This window comes from Terrapene carolina, unplaced genomic scaffold (genome assembly GCF_002925995.2).
Source record: "Terrapene carolina triunguis isolate 2854851 unplaced genomic scaffold, T_m_triunguis-2.0 Scaffold42, whole genome shotgun sequence".
Lineage (NCBI taxonomy): Eukaryota > Metazoa > Chordata > Testudines > Emydidae > Terrapene > Terrapene triunguis.
The window spans coordinates 45,128,090-45,146,594 of record NW_020664393.1 but is presented as its reverse complement, the minus strand read 5'-3'; the positions used below and the strand labels follow the sequence as shown (position 1 = coordinate 45,146,594).

Genomic DNA, 18,505 nt, shown 5'->3' with positions numbered 1-18,505 from the left:
TTCACTTTGGCTATCTTTCTGTGGAACTGGGAATATTCTTCTGGTTATTCTTTTCTAAAAAGAAGTCTTTTACTGTGTTCCTAGTAAAGCTAGCAATGCTCTTAATTTTTTCAGTATAGCTGCTTTAAAATGGTATTCTCTTTCCACCCACATAGACAACCTCTCATTGACATCAAATGCAAGTTAAGTTTTATTAAGGACACTACATAACAACCTGTAGTTTATGCAATTGTTTTCAAAAAGTTCTGCCCACTTTGTTAAGGGAAGTATGTTCTAAAAAAGCCATACTACTAACATGCTGATGTGAAATAAAGGTATAAAGAATACTGCACTATTTTCAAATCAAGATTTACGAGAGTGAGGACCAGGAGAGCCAGTGTAAATGATATGCAGAACTAATGCAGAGAAATAGAGGTCAAGGCTGCTTCATAAGGCTCTGTAGAAAATCCATTCACCAGGAAGCCTTCCAGTGAGCAAGACAAAACCATAGTGTAGTGGGAAATTTCTGGATAGGACTCTATTGCTGACTAATGAGAATTAGAAGGCGTATTCCTTCACTCCATATGTGTGTTTTACTGAAAGGGTACTTTAAACCTAACCTGAATTCAGGCTTCTATGGCATTTATTCCAAGTTCTGGGCTTGCAATACAATTAGGCTGTCAAATTAAAATCAGGATATTAGTGGGGGGAAAAAACAGGACATGAAGCCACAGACAATATCACCTCTCCCCTCATATCAGCACTAAATGTGAACATCCACTTTGTTAAATATTACCCTGGATGTTTATGTAAGTGATTAATAGTACTGCAAACAATTGTGTGAGAGAGAGAATATTGCAACTTTTACCATAGCTTGTCCTATGCTGCACCACTGTTAAACAAAAACTAACCTTAATTCCTGCCCCTGGATTTGTATATTAATCAAACAACACTACAAATGGTACAATTTAGTGGGTTAATAAAACATGGAAAGGTCAATTGTGTTAGTTCCTGATTTCATGGAACAATACTTTGCAAATCACACTGCATTAGTCTCATGACAACAGCTGCCGCCTCACCAATATTTCACCAAATAATAGTCTAAGTGTAGGGGGGTGACATAACTAGTATCAGACTTGTATGCGGAGTACATTGAGGACTATTTTAATGTGTAATATTCACAGAGAAATATTGGCAGCACAGAAAACTGCAGGGCTATATGTTTTATACCAAGTGTAAATGGGTTAGGTCATCAAGGGGGTATGACTGAGCTACTGCTAATCTACAGATCCACCTATAAACCACCAAGAGGGATTCGTAAGTGTAGCGAGCCGGTGTGGCGCCCCTCCGTCCCGCATAGGGCCGAACATCCCCTAACCCCAACGTGGGCGGAGCCACCGGGTCTGGCGCCCGCCCCTCCGAGGTCACGGGCCCGACCCGGAAGTATAAAAGCCCACCGGCAGAGCTCAGTGGAGCCCAGGCTGCCAGAGAGAGCAGACATCCCGGGCCGAGCTCCCGCTTGGGAGACAGCCCCCGGCCGCGAGCCGCCTGCTACCCCACCGCGCCGGTCGAGCCTACCTCTCGCCAGGTACCCCGAGGAGGACTGGCCAAGCCTGCCCCGGGCCAGCTACCCTGAGGAGGAGCCAAGCCTGCCCCGGGCCAGCTACCCCGGTGGAGAGCTGCCGGACCGGCCCCCAAGCCCCACACCAGAGGAATCGATGCTACTGGTCTGGCCCGAACCCGGCATCGCCAACGAGGTAGGCCCCGAGGGGGAACACGGAAGTAGCCCGGGGGAAGCCGACCCCGGTCAGGCTGCAGGGGCCTGTGAGCCGATGTCAGTGTGTTTCGGTCAGGATACCCCACTGACCAGCAGCGGCAGTAACCGCTGCTAGGGCCCCGGGCTGGAACGCAGTGGAGTGGGTGGGCCTGCGTTCCCCCCTGCCACCCCCGCTCACAGGTGGCAGGCTTCCCCCATCACCCAACGCTCAGGTGTAGGAGCCTGGTCTTACCCCAATTGCTTGTTTGCTCAGCCCCTGCATTCAAGGGCCTGAGCCGTGACTGTTTGTGCCCCACCCCGAACCAGGGCCTGGGCTCCTTAAATGCTTGTCTGCTCAGCCCTGCACCAGAGGGCCCGAGCTCCTTAACTGCTTGTTTGCTCAGCCCCTGCATTCAAGGGCCTGAGCCATGGCTGTTTGTGCCCCGCCCTGAACCAGGGCCCGGGCTCCTTGACTGATTGGTTGCTCAGCCCCTGCACCCAAGGGGCCTGAGCTAGCTGAGTGTTTGCTAAGCCCTGCCTGAGGGCCTGAACTGTGGACCGCTCAGCCCCTGCGGAAAGGGGCCTGAGCTTTGACTGTCTGTGCTACGGTGAGCCGGTGTGGCGCCCCTCCGTCCCGGAGGGTAGAGCCCCGGCTCGACCGTACTACAGTAAGACTTGCATAGGATTGTACTCTCAGATGCAGAAAGTAGAGCATTCTCAATAGTGGGACTCCAGCTACAGAAGATGCTACAAGAAGAGATTAGTTTGAGACCAGTCTTAACAGTGTTCAGATCCAAATGAAAGACCTGCCTCTTTAATAAGTCTGTTCCCCAGTAAGGAGCACATTAGTTAACCAATCAGTGTCCTGAAAAATCAATAAGCCATACAATAATGTGCTTTAATTTGCCAGAGGGGGAGTATGGCATAAGTCAATCTCATTCAACAAAGCACAGGCTTGGTTCAGGAGGGAGGGAAAAAAAACAAAAACAAAAAAGCATGAGAGTTATTTTTCACCGGAGTAATCCCATGGTCTTCAGCGTGGCAACTCACATGCATAAGTGTACAAGGTGAGATAAAATGGAAAGACTGTGTAAAAAGACAAAACTATGTTAAAAGCCCCCCTCCCCCCCCCCCAAAAAAAATCACACTATTCACTGACATCCATGCTTTACAGTGCTTCAAGTACATCATCAGAAAAAAACAAACCTGTAAATGGGACACACTTTTATCTAACAGATCATTAAACCAAGAATTACTGCAGCCCTAAGAATCCTATTGTCCCTAACCAGTCAGGAAAATGTGCTAGATTAGGAATTGCTGCCAACACTGAGACAGCACCTGGCCATCCTAAAGACATTACCATTGAAAAGTAGCTCCCCAGTGTCTAATAATGTTAGCATGGAACAGTGAAAGCAGCAGGAATTCTAACAGTCAGTAAGCCATAGGAAAAAAAACTGCACAGGCAGGAGAAATGAACTGAATGAGAAGGTAACAGTGGCATTTTTAAAACATACTAGAAATACTGTATTAACACAAAGAAGTGGGTAGTAGCAGATCAGTAAAATTTCTGGAGAATATCCAAAAGTAACATCCACAAAAAAGTGAGCAACAGCAAGCCAAGGAAAGATCGCCAAACAACTTCAGAAATTACCAAGAGTTTAAATCACCCACCGCACAGCCTAGTTGAAGAATCAAAACACCACCATGAAGAAGCTATTCACAAGCAGTAAAGTTCTAATGAACGACTCAGTGAGATAGTGATCAGTAGGCACAGTAGTGGGACCCAGAGGAAAGAAATCCATGGTAAGTGAGGAGAAACTAGTCTTCAAAATAAGCAGAGCGTTAAGGAAAAATAGCTTCGAGCAGGAGAACAAACTTAAGTTAGTACTTCCTGTTAAACAGAAAAAGGACCATAAAGCTGTGAAAAGAATCTAACTGATGATGATGATGTATACAGTGCCGGTCAAAAATAGGAACGTGTGTCTGGGAAAATACCAATATTTCAAGTTGTTCTGAATTAGGAAACTTTGTAGTTTCTTCTAATTTCTTAATGTTCCTTTTTCTTTGTTCTTAGGAAATGCTTTGCAAGACTAAGGATTTAGGAAACACAGGCTTAATCCAGATACAATATTTCACAAAGTAACTAGACAGAAAGAAGCCAACACTTTATTGGGGCTGACATAGTAGCATGGGTAGGAAAATGTCTTCTACTGCCTGGATTTACTTTGAAAAGAATAGCAAATAGAAACAATTGGGTACGATTGATATGTGTCTGACGAAGTGGGTATTCACCCACGAAAGCTTATGCTCCAATACATCTGTTAGTCTATAAGGTGCCACAGGACTCTTTGTTGCTTTTTACAGATCCAGACTAACACGGCTACCCCTCTGATACTTAATTGGGTACTATGACTCAATTTCATAAATGTGTGGCAAAAATTAGGCCTCTAAATCCATATTTAAGCTCTCAGACTGCCTGATTTGCAGGTGCACTAAGAATTCACAACTCCAACGTAAGTCATGGGGAACAATAGGTACATCAGCACATCTGAAAACCAGGCCACTTATTTAGGTGCCTAAATATGGACTGACACCTTTTTTAGGCCCCCAGGTTTGAAAAGGTGGGTCATATACTCTTTCTAGAAAGGCAGTAGAAGCAAGGTTACATTTCTGTCAGACATCCTATTGGGTTAAAGGGATGTTCTCTTTACATATCTTATTCTTCAGAAAGCTATCTGCTAAAGATGGATTCAGTAGTTTTGGGATAATGCTAGGATGATGTCCCAGCATCAAGTTTGTTCAGACAACTTCAGATACATACTAGCTAAGGTGATTTTAGCCCTGTGATATTAGTAAAGAGAATCTGCAATCAGTATACATATTTGACCTCATATCAGGGCTTCAAGTTCACAGGGATCATAGTCCTAAAGCCATTCATATGCTTCAAGTCAAAAAAGTCCCCTGTAGATGCATGGCTAATCAAGTACTTACTTAAAAGGGTGTTTTGTACTACCTCTGCTCAGCTCTTCTGAGAACTGGAAATAGAGGAGTTAAAACCTTGTCTCCTCTTGTCTGCACTGTGTGCATCAGTCTCTCCACAAATATATTCATACACCCAACATAAAAATGTGGCGGTAAGAGGAATAGAAGGTCCAAATCTTGCGAATAGAAGCTCTCAATTTTGAAGTTGTCAATAAGGACTTCTCTTTTGAGTGTGTAAAATCTTTAAGGTTCTCTCATGACTGATGAATAGTCAGTCATTAGGAATCTTCCCCTCTGGACCTCCTGTGGTATGAGGAGTTTTTTTATGATCATGCCAAAGGACCCAGGTGTCCCTTCAGAACACTGATAGGTGTCATGGCTAGCCCACCCACACAGCCCCCCGTTCCCCTTGACCTTTGTGCTACAGACATGCTATGGCTATGAAAAAGTACAGTAATCGTGATATTATATTGAACACAGAATATAACTATCCCTCCTTGCACAATATTAACCTCCTCTTATTAGGGGTTGTGTTTTTCTTTTTTGCTTTTTAGCTTTGTACATTCAGAAATCAGTCAAGCTGTAAAGAAGCAACACACATCCTGCACTGTTTAATAAATTCACAGCTCAGTCAAGACTGGTTGTATACTGTGTTTGTAGACTTTTCTTCCAATCATCAAGCAGGTTAGCTTCTTTAGTATATTATACATATGAAGAAAGTAAAAATGTTTATCTATGAATTTATATGGTGCTCATCATGAGTTAATCAAATAGGATAGTTACTAATGTTTAACACTTTTCAGAGGTCAACATAAGAAAAAGCCAATAGAAAAGAGCAAGTGTGTTAAAACATCACCCCTTCAGTAATTAATCTCTCTCACTTTGACATAGTATTTCCTTTCCTTTCATGAAATGTACTGTATTTTTCAGAATCAAATATATGGCAAAACACATCACTGAATATATTTTTCTGATTCAGTGAATTTGGCAAGTGTCTCAGAAACATTACACAAACAATTTCCCCCCAAAATAACATTTCCTTTTCATTTTATGATTTCTAAGACATTTAGATATTTTGAACTCCAAATGCGGTTTACAAATCACTAACTCCAATTTCCATAAGAACTAGATGTGCATCCTCAGGGTGCTCTGCTTCAGTTGTGCATGCACTTCTTGGCCCCGATCAGATATTTTCCATTAGCAGTGTTTGTTCGGCCCATGCATGCACTGCATACAACCTAGTGCTGCACCCTAAATGGTATGTAGAACTGCACAGATGAACCACCCTCAGCTCCTTCTCTATCTGAACATCCAGCAAAGAACAGTCTGAGGCACAGGGGAAGGAGGATGGGTAGTGAGAACCTATAGGGAAACACATCTTGAAAAAACAGGTGAGTAACCTGTTCTTTGAGTAGTGTCCCTGTGGATACTCCACTTCAGCTATCCACACAGGAAGGAGGGAGCTTTGGGATAGAGTCCAAGATAAAAGACAGTACAGCTAAACGAAGCGCCACATCAGATCTGATGGTTTGGACCAAGGAATAGTGTTTAGAAAAGTTATGCACTGAGGCCCATGTACAAGCTCTGCATATCTCAGCCATTGGAATGTTCTTGAGTAAAGCTGCAGAAGTTGCCTGTTCTCTTGCAGAATGTGATATTATCCTTTGGGAAGGTAAAACCCAGAACACCAGCTGTGTCATAGCAAGCATATGCCAAGAGATCCACCTTGAAAGTCTCTGTGTAGAGATCGTGGACGGACCCCTTGGATCTTTCCATGATGGAGACACAATCTGGATGATTTCTGAAATTCCTTGGTCCTATCTAGAGAGATGGCCAGTGGCCATCTTACATCTAAAGTATGAAAGGAGTCCAACACTGAGATTTATGTGGTTTGGGGGAAAAAATACCGGTAGATAAATGTCCTGGTTAAGATGAAAATCTGACTGCACTTTGGTCACCCTAGCCCTAAATTCTTACCTAGATGTTCCTATTTTATAGGGACAGTCCTGATATTTGGGTCTTTTTCGTCTATCGGCGCCTATTACCTCTCACCCCCGTCACAATTTTTCACACTTGCTGTCTGGTCACCCTATTTAGGGTGCAGCCATAGGGAGACGTTGTACTTGAAAAATACCATAAATGTTGTCTGCCATCAAGGCCCCAATCTCCCCAGTCCTGTGAGTTGACATGGTAGCTACTAGAAAGGGTGTCTTCTTAGATAAGTGAGGCAAGGAACAGGTTGCTATAGGTTCAAACAGCAGTTCCATGAGGTATCAAAGTATCAGGTTAAGATCCCAAGAAGGAGTAGGATCCTTAACATGGGACCAGAGGTTCCCTAAACCCATGTAATGAAGACACAGGGTGAGCAGATATGGAAAACCCTTTTAGTGGGGGATGAAATGCTGATATCACAGCCAGATGAACCTCAATGGAGCTAAATGATAGCCCGGATTTCTTCGAGTCCAGCAGGTAATCCAAGATGTCTGAGAGCGAAGAAGATTCAGGTACAAGACGGTGACAGTGACATCAGTGATTGAACCTTTTCCATTTCTGAAGGGAATTCAAGTTGACTCTTATCTGTTGTAATATCTGTCATACTTCTGTTGAGCAGATGTATTCTAACTAACTAGGAGCCATGCTCAGAGATGGAGGACTTCTAGGTTTTGGTGAAACATGCAACCTCCACCTTGGGAGAGGAGATGAGGGGTGCTCAGAAGCTTAAATTCCAATTGGACACAGGTGAAAAATGTACTGATACCGAGTCTGTCTTGGCCAGATTATAGTCCTGCCTGATCTTGTTTGTCACCCTTAGTATTAGTGTTGGAGGGTATGCATAGGAAATGCCATTTGTCCATGGGAGGAGATAAGCATCCCCTAAAGATTGACAACTGAGGCCTCTATTGAGCACTGTAGGGGGTACTTCTTGTTTCTGAATGTGGTGATTAGCTACACCTGCAGAAGTTCCCACTTTTGGAGTATCTCATGAAGAATTTGAGTCTCCAAATCCCATTGCTAGTCCTGAGAGAAGCACCTGCTGAGCATATAGGTTGTGACATTCTGAACTCCAGAAGGTAAATATCTGAGATGTGAGTCTGATGGGCTATACAGCAGTTCCATAACTTCAGCATTTCAGAGCACAGAGAGGGGGATCTTGCTCCTCCCTAATTGTTGATATAGAACATGCAAGCCACATTGTCCATCTGAATCCTGATTGATTTACCATTCACGAGGGGTAGAAGATGAAGGCAGAAGTTCCCTGACTGCCTTGAATTCCGACAAATTGATACAGAGATCTGTTTCCAGAGGTGGCCATCTGCCCTGAGTTTAGAGAGTATTGAGGCATGTTCCCACCTGAACAGTGATGTGTTATAGCTCCCGTTGGAGCTGAGTAGATGAAAGGGACACCCACACAGACAGAGTTGATTTTTCCCCCACTCTAGGGTGTTCTTCACCTGGAAGGGAACTGTGACCTGTTTGTTCAAGATGTTTCTGGTTGAGGACTAGATACTTCTGAACCAACCCTAAAAGTAGTGGAGGCATAGTCTTGCATGTTCAGTCACAAAGGTGCTGGCTGTCATAAAACCCAGGAGGTGTAAATAGTTCCTTACCGTAGTCTGGGGGCTCCCTTGAATTGTCCTGACCAGATTTGCCAAAGTTAAATCAATCAGTCTGTGGGAAGGAAGGCCCTGACTGCTAATGAATCCAAGTTTGTCCCTATGAATTGTATGCAGGGGCTAAAGTGGATTTTTGTTGTTATTATTGTTTAGCTAGACACCCAATTTCTGGAAGACAGAAACGGCTGTTTAAGTGGAAATCTGTACTGCTTCATAAGATCGGCCTTTGAGTAGGCAGTCATCAAGATACAGGAAGACTAAAATCACTTCTTACTGAAGGTAAGCAGCTACTACTGCTAGAACCTTTGAGAACACCCTTGAGGCCAAAGATAGACTGAAAGGAAGTACTTGGTATTGAAAGTGATACTGGCCCAGGGTAAAATGTAGCTATTTCCTGAGCGTGGGATGTATCCCTATAGGGAAATAGATGTCCTGCAGGTCAAAGTCCAAAAACCAGTTTCCTACCTCTAGAGAAGAAATTATAGCTGCCAGAGTCCCCATCCTAAATGCTGAGATTTTAAAACTTTGTTCAGTTGTCTCAGATCTAAGATTGGTTTCCACCCTCTATCCTTCAGCATGAAAAAATAGTTTCAGAAACACCCTCTTCCATGTAAAGAGACAGTACTATCTCTACTGCTCCTAAATGAAGCAAAGGGTTGCACTTCTTGACTCCGTATAGTTTCATGAGAGGGATCTCTGAAGAGAGATGCAGAAGGGGGATAGGTGGAAGGGATGTGAAGTAGATGATGTCGTCTGATGTTATAAGCTCTATAACCCACTTGTCTGTTGTAATAGTCCACCAAGGACTATTGGAAATGGGAAAGGTTGTCTCCAAAAGTGGGAAGGTGAGTGAAAGGTTGCAGCTTCCAAACTAGAGACAAGGGAGGAATTGAACCCTCAACCAACCTGTCAAAACTATTGTTTTGACTGGATAGTCACTGAAGGAGGGTGAACAGCTCTTCCTCTGCAGTCTTAAATCTCTTTCTATCAGGTTCAGCAGTTCTGTGAAATCCAGAGAACTGGACAGGGTGTGATCTCTGGGCTATTTGAGACCTGCTAAATCACCTGTTGATCATGGTGTATATATACACCCAGAGTCATTCAGTGAGTGTAGGGACACATCCTTAGTCCCCGAGAAGATCTTCCAACCAAATGGGAGGTCCACAACAGAATTCTGAATCTCTCTCGGGAACCTCAACATCTGGAGCCATGTCATCTCATAACATAACAACTGCTGTGGAGATAGATACCACAGATATCACCACCAGATCTAAGGAATCTTGGAGACATGCACTTGGTTAATAATTGACCCTCCATGATGATGATGATGATGATCTCTACACTCCCATGGAAGATATTCAATCAAGGCTCCAAACTTGTAATTTGTGAAATTATACTTGGCCACAATCACCTGATAGTTTGTGATCTGAAATTGGAGGGTCACGGATCAGCAAGTCTTTTGTCCAAAAATCTAACATCTTCTGCTCCATATGATAAGGAGTAGACCTCGAATAATGCTGCTTACTCCTCTCATTTACAACATCCACTCTCAAGCAATTAGGTAGGGGTGAGTCTCTGGGAGGAACAGAATACATCTTATCCTCGCATTTGAAAGTCAGCAGGATGGTGGCAGGAGTTTGCCATACAGTCTTTGTTGGATCTAGGAGCGCTTTATTAATGGGTAGTGCAATCTGGGTGGGTGTCGCCCACTGCAGAATGTCCAGGAGCTTGTGTTGTGAGTCTTTAACCTCCTCAAGAGGTATCTGAAGGGCATCGGAGAATAACTGTCATTCAGAGAGGAGGATGAAATAGGAGTTTGAGGGTTGAGCCTTATTATGCACCATAGTCTCCTGTTCTTCAAAGGACTCCTCTTGTTGTGGGTTGGTAGAGGAGACTGTGTAACCCTAGCCATTCGGTGCAATGACACTGGCAAATTGCTCCTGACGTGCCACCCACAGATCACCGTATGGTCACTGGGGGGCCCATATGGGAAAGCGGGTGGCACCCTGGACTGATCCCACCATCCCTGTCATAGACGAGGATCCTTGTCAAAGTATAGGTGCCTGTACTGATATGGAGAGAAACCTGCACTGATAAAGAGGAGACTGACTAAATGTCTCCTTCATCCCCCCGGTGTCCTTCAAAAGGGGGGACCTAGCAGAAAAAGGCAGATAACCTTGCGGTACCAGGAAGCAGTGGTAATCCAGAGGCTGAGGTCTCAGTACTGAGAGTCATTCAGTACCCATATGTAGTGCGGACTCCAGCTCATCTAAAATTGACAAGTCCCTGGAGTAGCAGAATTCCTGTGGTACCAAATGGATTGGTATCAATGCAGCAGTTGAGGTGGATGATACCATTGATTTGGAGTGCGAAGGTGCTGGGGCTGAAGATGTCTGGTGCTTCAATTTTGCCAGTACTGGCGGTGCCGAATGAGAAGGCATCGATAAGAAGTCTGACATAGATGGTGCCGTTCTAGAGGACTGTATGTTCTAGGCCTTCCTGTTCTTTATACATAGTACTCTGACCTGCTGGAGTCATGCTTCTCTGAAGCATTCCGGGATCTGCTGGCCTTACTGGTACCAGAAGAAGAGTCCTTTGGCTCCACAATACCAAGTGGAGAGGTCAAGGCCTCCATCTCCATAGACTTAACAGGAGACCAGGATCTTTTGGAAGCCAACTCATTATGGTGGGGAGACCTTGGCCTAGGATGAAGGGGCACTGGATCGGTCTGAAGACAGATGTATAAGGCAGAGGTCTGAACCTGATTTGGAAGCAGGTTGAATGGAGTGTTCCATCATCAGAAGTCTCAATTTGGTCTCCAGATTCTTTCGTGCTCTGCATTTGAGAACCAGGTAGGAGTTGCACTTTTGGGAGATACAGGATTCTTCCAAGCTACAGACGCACATAACAGTGGCTGTCACTGATCCAGATGGCTTCTGGACAAGAAAGGCAGCATCTAAAATCTGATGAGCCAGAAATGCCCAGCCAGGCCAAATAAGCTCCCTAGGGGAAAAAAAGGGCGGGGGGGGGGGGGGAGGAAAAAAAAAAAGGAAAAGGAAAAAAAAAAAAACCCCAACAAAAAACCCAGAGAAAAAAAAAAAAAAAAAAAAGAAAAAAAAAGGGGGGGGGGGGGGGAGAGGAAGGAAAAATAAAAAGGAAGAGGAAAAGAACAAAACCTCTCACTACTATCTCACTAATTCTATACTAACAAAACAGCAAGAAGAAATACTAAACTAACAAAACAAAACAAAACCCTGTAGAATACACTGAGGCATGCACAAGACAGACATGTTAGATCTCTGTCTCAGGCTGAGAGGATAGAGAAAGAACTGAGGGCGGTTCTCCTGTGCATGCACTCTATATACAACCTTGTGTCACACATTGAGTGCATAGAGTACATGCGCGTGCTAATGGACAATCTCCAATCAAGGGCTTGAGAGGCGCATGTGCATCTCAAGTGGAGCACCCGTAGGGACACTACATGAAGAAAAAGAATATATAAGGATGGTGCACACCTATGTTTGCTTACAAACAAACTCAGAATCAAAAAGTGTCCATCTTCTGGTGAGACATGCTGTTGGTTTCTTTTCTTTAATATACTAATAGAAACAAAAAATACATTGTTGCAAATAGAATTGGAATAGTTAACATTTGTAATGCTGAAAATGTATATACATATTGTTCACTCTCCAGCTTTGCACAGCTGAGATATTCAGTCTTTTAGTGAAGAAAAACAGGGGGAGTTTTATTCTGTTTCTTTATTCTTTCACAATAGGGGGTCTCTATTTGACTTACATTGTCAGGAAATTGATTTTGCAGCAACACAAGAAAGAATGCATTGTGATAACATTACTGCACAAGCAGCATACCAGGCTGCTCGTTCTGTGTACTATAATTAATCAGAATTATGTATGCAAAACTCTTAGGAAATATTAACTTTAAAACCCACAGTCATGTGTGTCAAGAAAAATAAAATAAATGAAAACCATAATAACTAGGTAATAATATAAAGAACAAGACTAGAGAAAACAATTCCCCCCCCTTATCCATTTTAAGGCTCCTGAATAATGATCATGCCCCATGGTGTATCTTGCAAAATCAGCCCCCATTTGGTGCATTGTTGTACCTGATTTTACATAACATGCTGGGACATTTATTTACATTTTAGGAGGGAGGGATAGCTCAGTGGTTTGAGCATTGGCTTGCTAAACCCAGGCTTGTAAGTTCAATCCTTGAGGGAGCCACTTAGGGATCTAGGACAAAATCAGTACTTGGTCCTGCTAGTGAAGTCAGGGGGCTGGACTTGATAACCTTTCAAGGTCCCTTCCAGTTCTAGGAGATAGGATATCTCCATAAATTTATTTATTTATTTTGGAGGCTTGGACTGAAACCTAACATTCAAAAGGGACAATATCTTAGGTTTTAGTCATTCATATTTTGTTTTGTTTTTTCAAAATCCTATATTTATTCTTAGCATCTGGATATTAGGCATCAGTACATTCATAACATACTTTGAAGCAAAGATCCCTTAATCCCATGTTCCCCAAATCTACATGTTTGAACAATCAGACAGATAAAAGGCATACCTTTTCTGGATCTGTTGTTGTGATAACCCACACACAGTGTGCGTTATCTTCATATTGAACTGGGTAATTAGGTGATGTAATAATTCCACTTGGTCCACGCAGATTAGAACCACATGTTCTAGCTAGAATAATAAGCACAAAGAGAAAAGGAATTAGTTTTTGCAGTGCAAAGTAATTTCGGGGAAACTATTTACAAAAAACTATTTTATCATTAACAGCCTATTGTACAATAATGACTACGTTAATAGTCAGTAAAATAATCCTGTGCTGAAGAAGTTAGAATGGATTTGCAAAATCCTTGAAAAAGACTTACGGAAGAAACACAGGAGTGCTTTTCAGTTCATGAAGAAAAATATTTACTCTACCTTATCTTTATTCTTATTGTAAGTGAATTCTCCACATGGCAAGGGGAAGTCCCACCTCAGTGGCACCACTGTCCACTGGCAGGCACAAAAGTTCTTTCAAGGTTGCTCTGCAGGCTTCTGGGCAGAAAGGTTAGATGAGGAAGTACTGCTCTTTGTAACACTTTCTCCTGTTCTACGCATGGATTTCTGTGATCTCTGAGTCCCTCCCATTGGAGAGGATGGTCCAGGCATTCCTGGGTTCAATTCGATGCTCCCTCGCAGATTTCCTATGTGACTTTGGCCAAATTTATGGGGGTAAAATGTTCAAAATCTTCTTAGTGACTTAGGGTATGTCTAGACTGCAATGTCTACACTGCAATTCAAAACCCACAGCTGGCCCGTGCTAGATAATTGGGCTCACGGGGCTTGGGCTAAGGGGCTTACTTGCAGTGTAGATATTTGGGGTTAGGCTGCAGACCGGACTCTGTGACCCTCCCACCTCATTGACTTTCAATGAGATTTAGGCACTGCATTGATTAGTGTTAATGCCAAACTCTTAGACATCCTGCAGCCTAGTGGAATTCACAACCTTGAGTTAGGCGTATTATGCATTAGGAGAATTGAGTGCCTAAATTAGGATTCTTAAATGCCAGCACACTAAATCACTAGCCAGTAGAAAATGCTAAGGAGAGGGGTGGAGCTTAATTACTCCCCACTCAGGGAGCTGGGTGCCTGAGTCCAGAGTGGAGGGAGGCACCTATCTCTACTTGGGATTCACAGCATGAACTCTCTCCTCTCCTAAGGAGTTAGGCACCTAAGCCATTTTTGCAAGAGCTGCCACTGGATCTCCCACCTCCCAAGAGAGTTCCCTAACTACTGGCTTATAGAGTGATTCTCACCCTCACTCTGGCCCAATGAATATTACATTTATACACAGCAGAACAGCTTCAACAGGAGAGCACCACCCCAAAATAACCCATAGCCCAGTGGTTAGGGCACTTTCCTGACTTGTGGGAGACCAAAGTCAAAATTCTCTTGCCATATCAAGCACAGGGAGGCAACTGAACTTGAGTCTCCCACATCTTGGGTGAGTTCCCTAACCACGGGGCTAAATGTTAAAAAGGGGGGAACTCTGCCTTCTGTCCGTTCTGTGTGGGTTTAGGCCTTCTCTGAGCAGACCTATTGGATTAGGCCCAGAAGGTAAGATAGGTGGGGGAATGCCTACTCTGTGAATCTTGCTATGGTTTAGGGATGAGAGGAACCAAGCTGCCAGACAATGTCAGGACTTAGATGGCTGACCACCTGTCCATACACTGAAATGTAGTCATGTTTGGGGACATTAATGGTGGAAACATAGCCACCTCGGGATTATAGGCACTTACAGGGTTATGCGGCAGCTTGTTTTCATGAATGCCAGTGGTGCCTAAACATTGGACTTAGGCACCTAAAGTGGCAATTAACAACCGTGTCAGCAGAAAGGCCAAATGCACCCTTGCATCCATATAGGTAATTCTACCAAAGCATGAATGAAGAACACTAGCAAGCGAAGCATGTCTATCAAATGGAGAAATATCAATGTTCTGATTTAACATGAAATGGAAATAACATATTTAACAGATCAGCATCTCCCTACTGTACCAACCAAGAGTAATTTTTAACTATTAGAATAACAGGACCAGAATCATGAGATCTGAACTAGAGGATGCTTTGGCCCCATGATCCAGTAGATGCATCATAGCTCCAGTAGTCCAACCAGAAGAAAATTAACTTTTATTGTGCAATTTCTTAAATTTTTGCATATTTCTTCTATAGGTCTGGCTACATTTTGGCCTTGATTCCAAAGGTGATACAACTATTTGGGTAGAGCTAGGGCCCTAACAAATTTACGGCCATGAAAAATGGTCACAGACCGTGAAATCTGGTCTCCCCCTGTGAAATCTGGTCTTGTGTGGGCTTTTACCCTATACTACAGAGATTTCATGGGGGAGAGTCTGAAACGGTGTTTCTCAAACTGAAGATCCTGACCCAAAAGGGGGTTGCAAGGTTATTTTAGGGGGGTCACAGTATTGCCACCCTTACTTCTGCGCTGCCTTCAGAGCTGGGACGGCCAGAGAGTGGTGGCAGCTGCTGACCAACGGCCCAGCTCTGAAGGCAGCAGCACTGAAGTAAGGGTGGCAATACCATACCATGCCATTCTTACTTCTTCACTCCTGCTGGCAGCACCTCTGCCTTCAGAGCTGAGCTCCCGCCAGCAGCCGCCACTCTCCAGTCGCCTAGCTCTGAAGGGAGGGCCACTGCCAGCAGCAGCGCAGAAGTAAGGGTAGCAGTACCGCAACCCCCGCCCCACAATAACTTTGTTAACTCCCCCCCCCCACACACACACACACACATACACACACACACAACTCCTTTTTGGGTCAGGACCCGTACAATTAGAACACCATGAAATTTCAGATTTAAATATCTGAAATCATGAAATTTATGGGTTTTTTTTTTTTTTTAAATCCTATGACCATGAAATTGACCAAAATGGGCTGTCAATTTGGCAGGGCCCTAGGTATAGCCATAAAAAAAAAATCACCTAAATTGGTCAAAGCAATTACTTAATTGTTGTTATATATCTATTTTTCTACATTAAAGTGTATGCAGATAACTTTTGTAAGTAATTTGAAATTGACTTTTACTTGTGCCTGATGCTTTTGAAGATGGGGTGGGCTGAAGGCTTTGGTGGGTTGCATTTGTTTTATTATCCACATGGCTACTTGTTTAAGGAGCAAACTCTGATGAACAGTCCAAATTCAATAAGGAGAAATGCAAAGTACTCCACTTACGAAGGAACAATCAGTTGCACACAAAATGGGCAATTGCCTAGGAAGGAGTACTGTGGAAAGGGATCCAGGGGTCATAGTGGATCACAAGCTAACTATGAATCAACAGTGTAACACTGTTGCAAAAAAAGCAAACATCATTCTGGGATGTATTAGCAGGAGTATTGTAAGCAAGACACGAGAAGTAAATCTTCCACTCCACTCAGTGCTGATTAGACCTCAAATGAAGTATTGTGTCCAGTTCTGGGCACCACATTTCAGGAAATATGTGGACAAATTGGAGAAAGTCCACAGAAGAGCAACAATTGATTACAGGTCTAGAAAACATGACCTATGAGGGAAGATTGAAAAAAATGGGTTTGTTTAGTCTGGAGAAGAGAAGACTCAGAGGGGACATGGTAACAGATTTCAAGTACATAAAAGGTTGTTACAAGGAGGAGGGAGAAAACCTCTGAGGATAGGACAAGAATCAATAGGCTTAAATTGCAGCAAGGGCGGTTTAGGTTGAACATTAGAAAATACTTCCTAACTGTCAGAGTGGTTAAGTACTGGAATAAATTGCCTAGGGAGGTTGTGGAATCTCCATCATTGGAAATTTTTAAGAGCAAGTTACACAAACACCTGTCAGGGATGGTCTAGATAGTTCCAGGGGAGTGCAGGGGACTGGACTAGAGGACCTCTCAAGGTCCCTTCCAGTTCTATGATTCTATGATGATAGTGTATGTTGCATTGTATCATTTAATTTATGAGATGGGAACGCAGAGTATTGGCACATTTGGAAGCCTGTCTATATAAATAGAGGTTGGCCCCTGGGTAGTGATGGAGCCAGATTTTGCAACCAGGGAGGCAATGGGTCACTAATAGTGCCATCCTCAATTATGCCCATTGGTTTGCTAATTTCATCTGTTATCATGCTTGTGTATTAGGACAGCAAACTAATATGGTATTACTGCAACTATTCAATGGGTACACTTCTCTTCACCCCGCCAAGGCGACACAGACGACTCGCAGCAGACCTTCCATCCTGGCACCACAACTCTAGTACCAGCCCAGTAGGCTCACTCTCCAGCCTCATCCCTCCAGGCCCCTGGTTGCAAAGGTACTCCACATCCGTGAGAGGCAGTAGCTATGCCAACAGGAGAAGCCCTCACATCGACATAGCACTGTCTGCACACTGGGTTAGGTGTGTATAACTATGTTGCTTAGGGGTGTGGATTTTTCACACACCCCCTCCCCCAAGCGACATAGTTATACTGATGCACGTTTATAGTGTAGACCTCTCCTAAAACAATAAACCTTGCAGCTCCATAGAGACTGGCTGCAATCTGATCCTCAAAGTGTTGTGCAGTGTTTTAGCTATGCAAATCACATTAATCTCTAGGATTGGGAGGGTCTCTAAACAGGTTATCATCTCTTTAGAACTGAATTATACTATTTTTTTTCTTTTAACAATAAGGAAAATAGAGGATTCATTTAACATCTTTGTTAATTATCTAATGGAGGGAGTTAAAAGCACCCTACGGAAATTTGCAGATGATATTAAATTGGAAGGACTTGCAAAAATCAGAAAGGGCTGGAAAATAATACAAAGAGACCAAGTTAGATTTTTAAAAAATGGAAAAAATGTTAAAGGAGTCAAATCTTACCACGACAGATCGGCCTGTGGTCACTCCAAGCAGCTAGTGTATCTGTCACTCTCTGGCAAGTGATGCTCTTAGAACCTTGGAGCACATAATTATCCTCACAGGAGAACTGTACACTTGCACCCACCCTGGGGGTAATGGAAAGAAAAGGAGAAAGATTAAGTTTATTACAGAAATCCTTCAAACAACTACAGCACCACTAATTCAAGATCCAAAGAAGAATTTAAGGGAAAGTTCTCTTTTTTCAGATAAGAAAGAGCTTATACTCTACAGAGTAAGAACTCTGAATGTAATCCAGCCACCATTGAGTGAAAAAATGTAAAACTCACTGTGCTGAACTAATCCTCTTCTGAAACTTACTTCAGAGGGTTAAACCAGGGATACATTTGATCTCAAATGTAGGGAAAGATGATTACTGTTACCAGAGATGAAAGTGGGCCAGTACGGGCCAGTACAGCGTACCGGTAAGAAGTAGCCCCCAGAATGGGCCCATACGCTGCCCCTTTTGCTGACAGTGGGGGGCAAAAGGGGACGCTACCCCAGGGCCTGGTGATTTAAAAGGGCCTGGGGCTCACAGCAGCGGCCAGAGCCCTGGGCCCTTTAAATCGCCACCAGGGGCTGCCAGGCAGCATGGAAGGGCTGGCTGGGGGAAGCTGACCCCCAGCCCCAGCCCCACCCCTTCCGCCCGAGGCTCTGACCCTTCTCAGTGCCTGGAGCTGGGCCCCCGTATCGGTAAGTCTTAAGTTATTTTCACCCCTGACTGTTTATTTATA

General features: G+C 43.6%; 1 protein-coding gene across 1 annotated transcript in view; it reads right to left on the bottom strand.

Annotated features, from left to right (window-relative positions):
• CSMD1 (CUB and Sushi multiple domains 1) overlaps nucleotides 1-18,505 on the bottom strand; it is a 1,543,069-nt gene that overhangs the window by 566,828 nt on the left and 957,736 nt on the right. The window contains exons 9-10 of the mRNA XM_029912248.1: nucleotides 17,736-17,860; nucleotides 12,918-13,039 (exon numbers count right to left, since the gene is read on the bottom strand). Coding sequence (XP_029768108.1) covers nucleotides 12,918-13,039; nucleotides 17,736-17,860 — 247 coding nt within the window. The remainder of the gene's footprint in view (nucleotides 1-12,917; nucleotides 13,040-17,735; nucleotides 17,861-18,505) is intronic.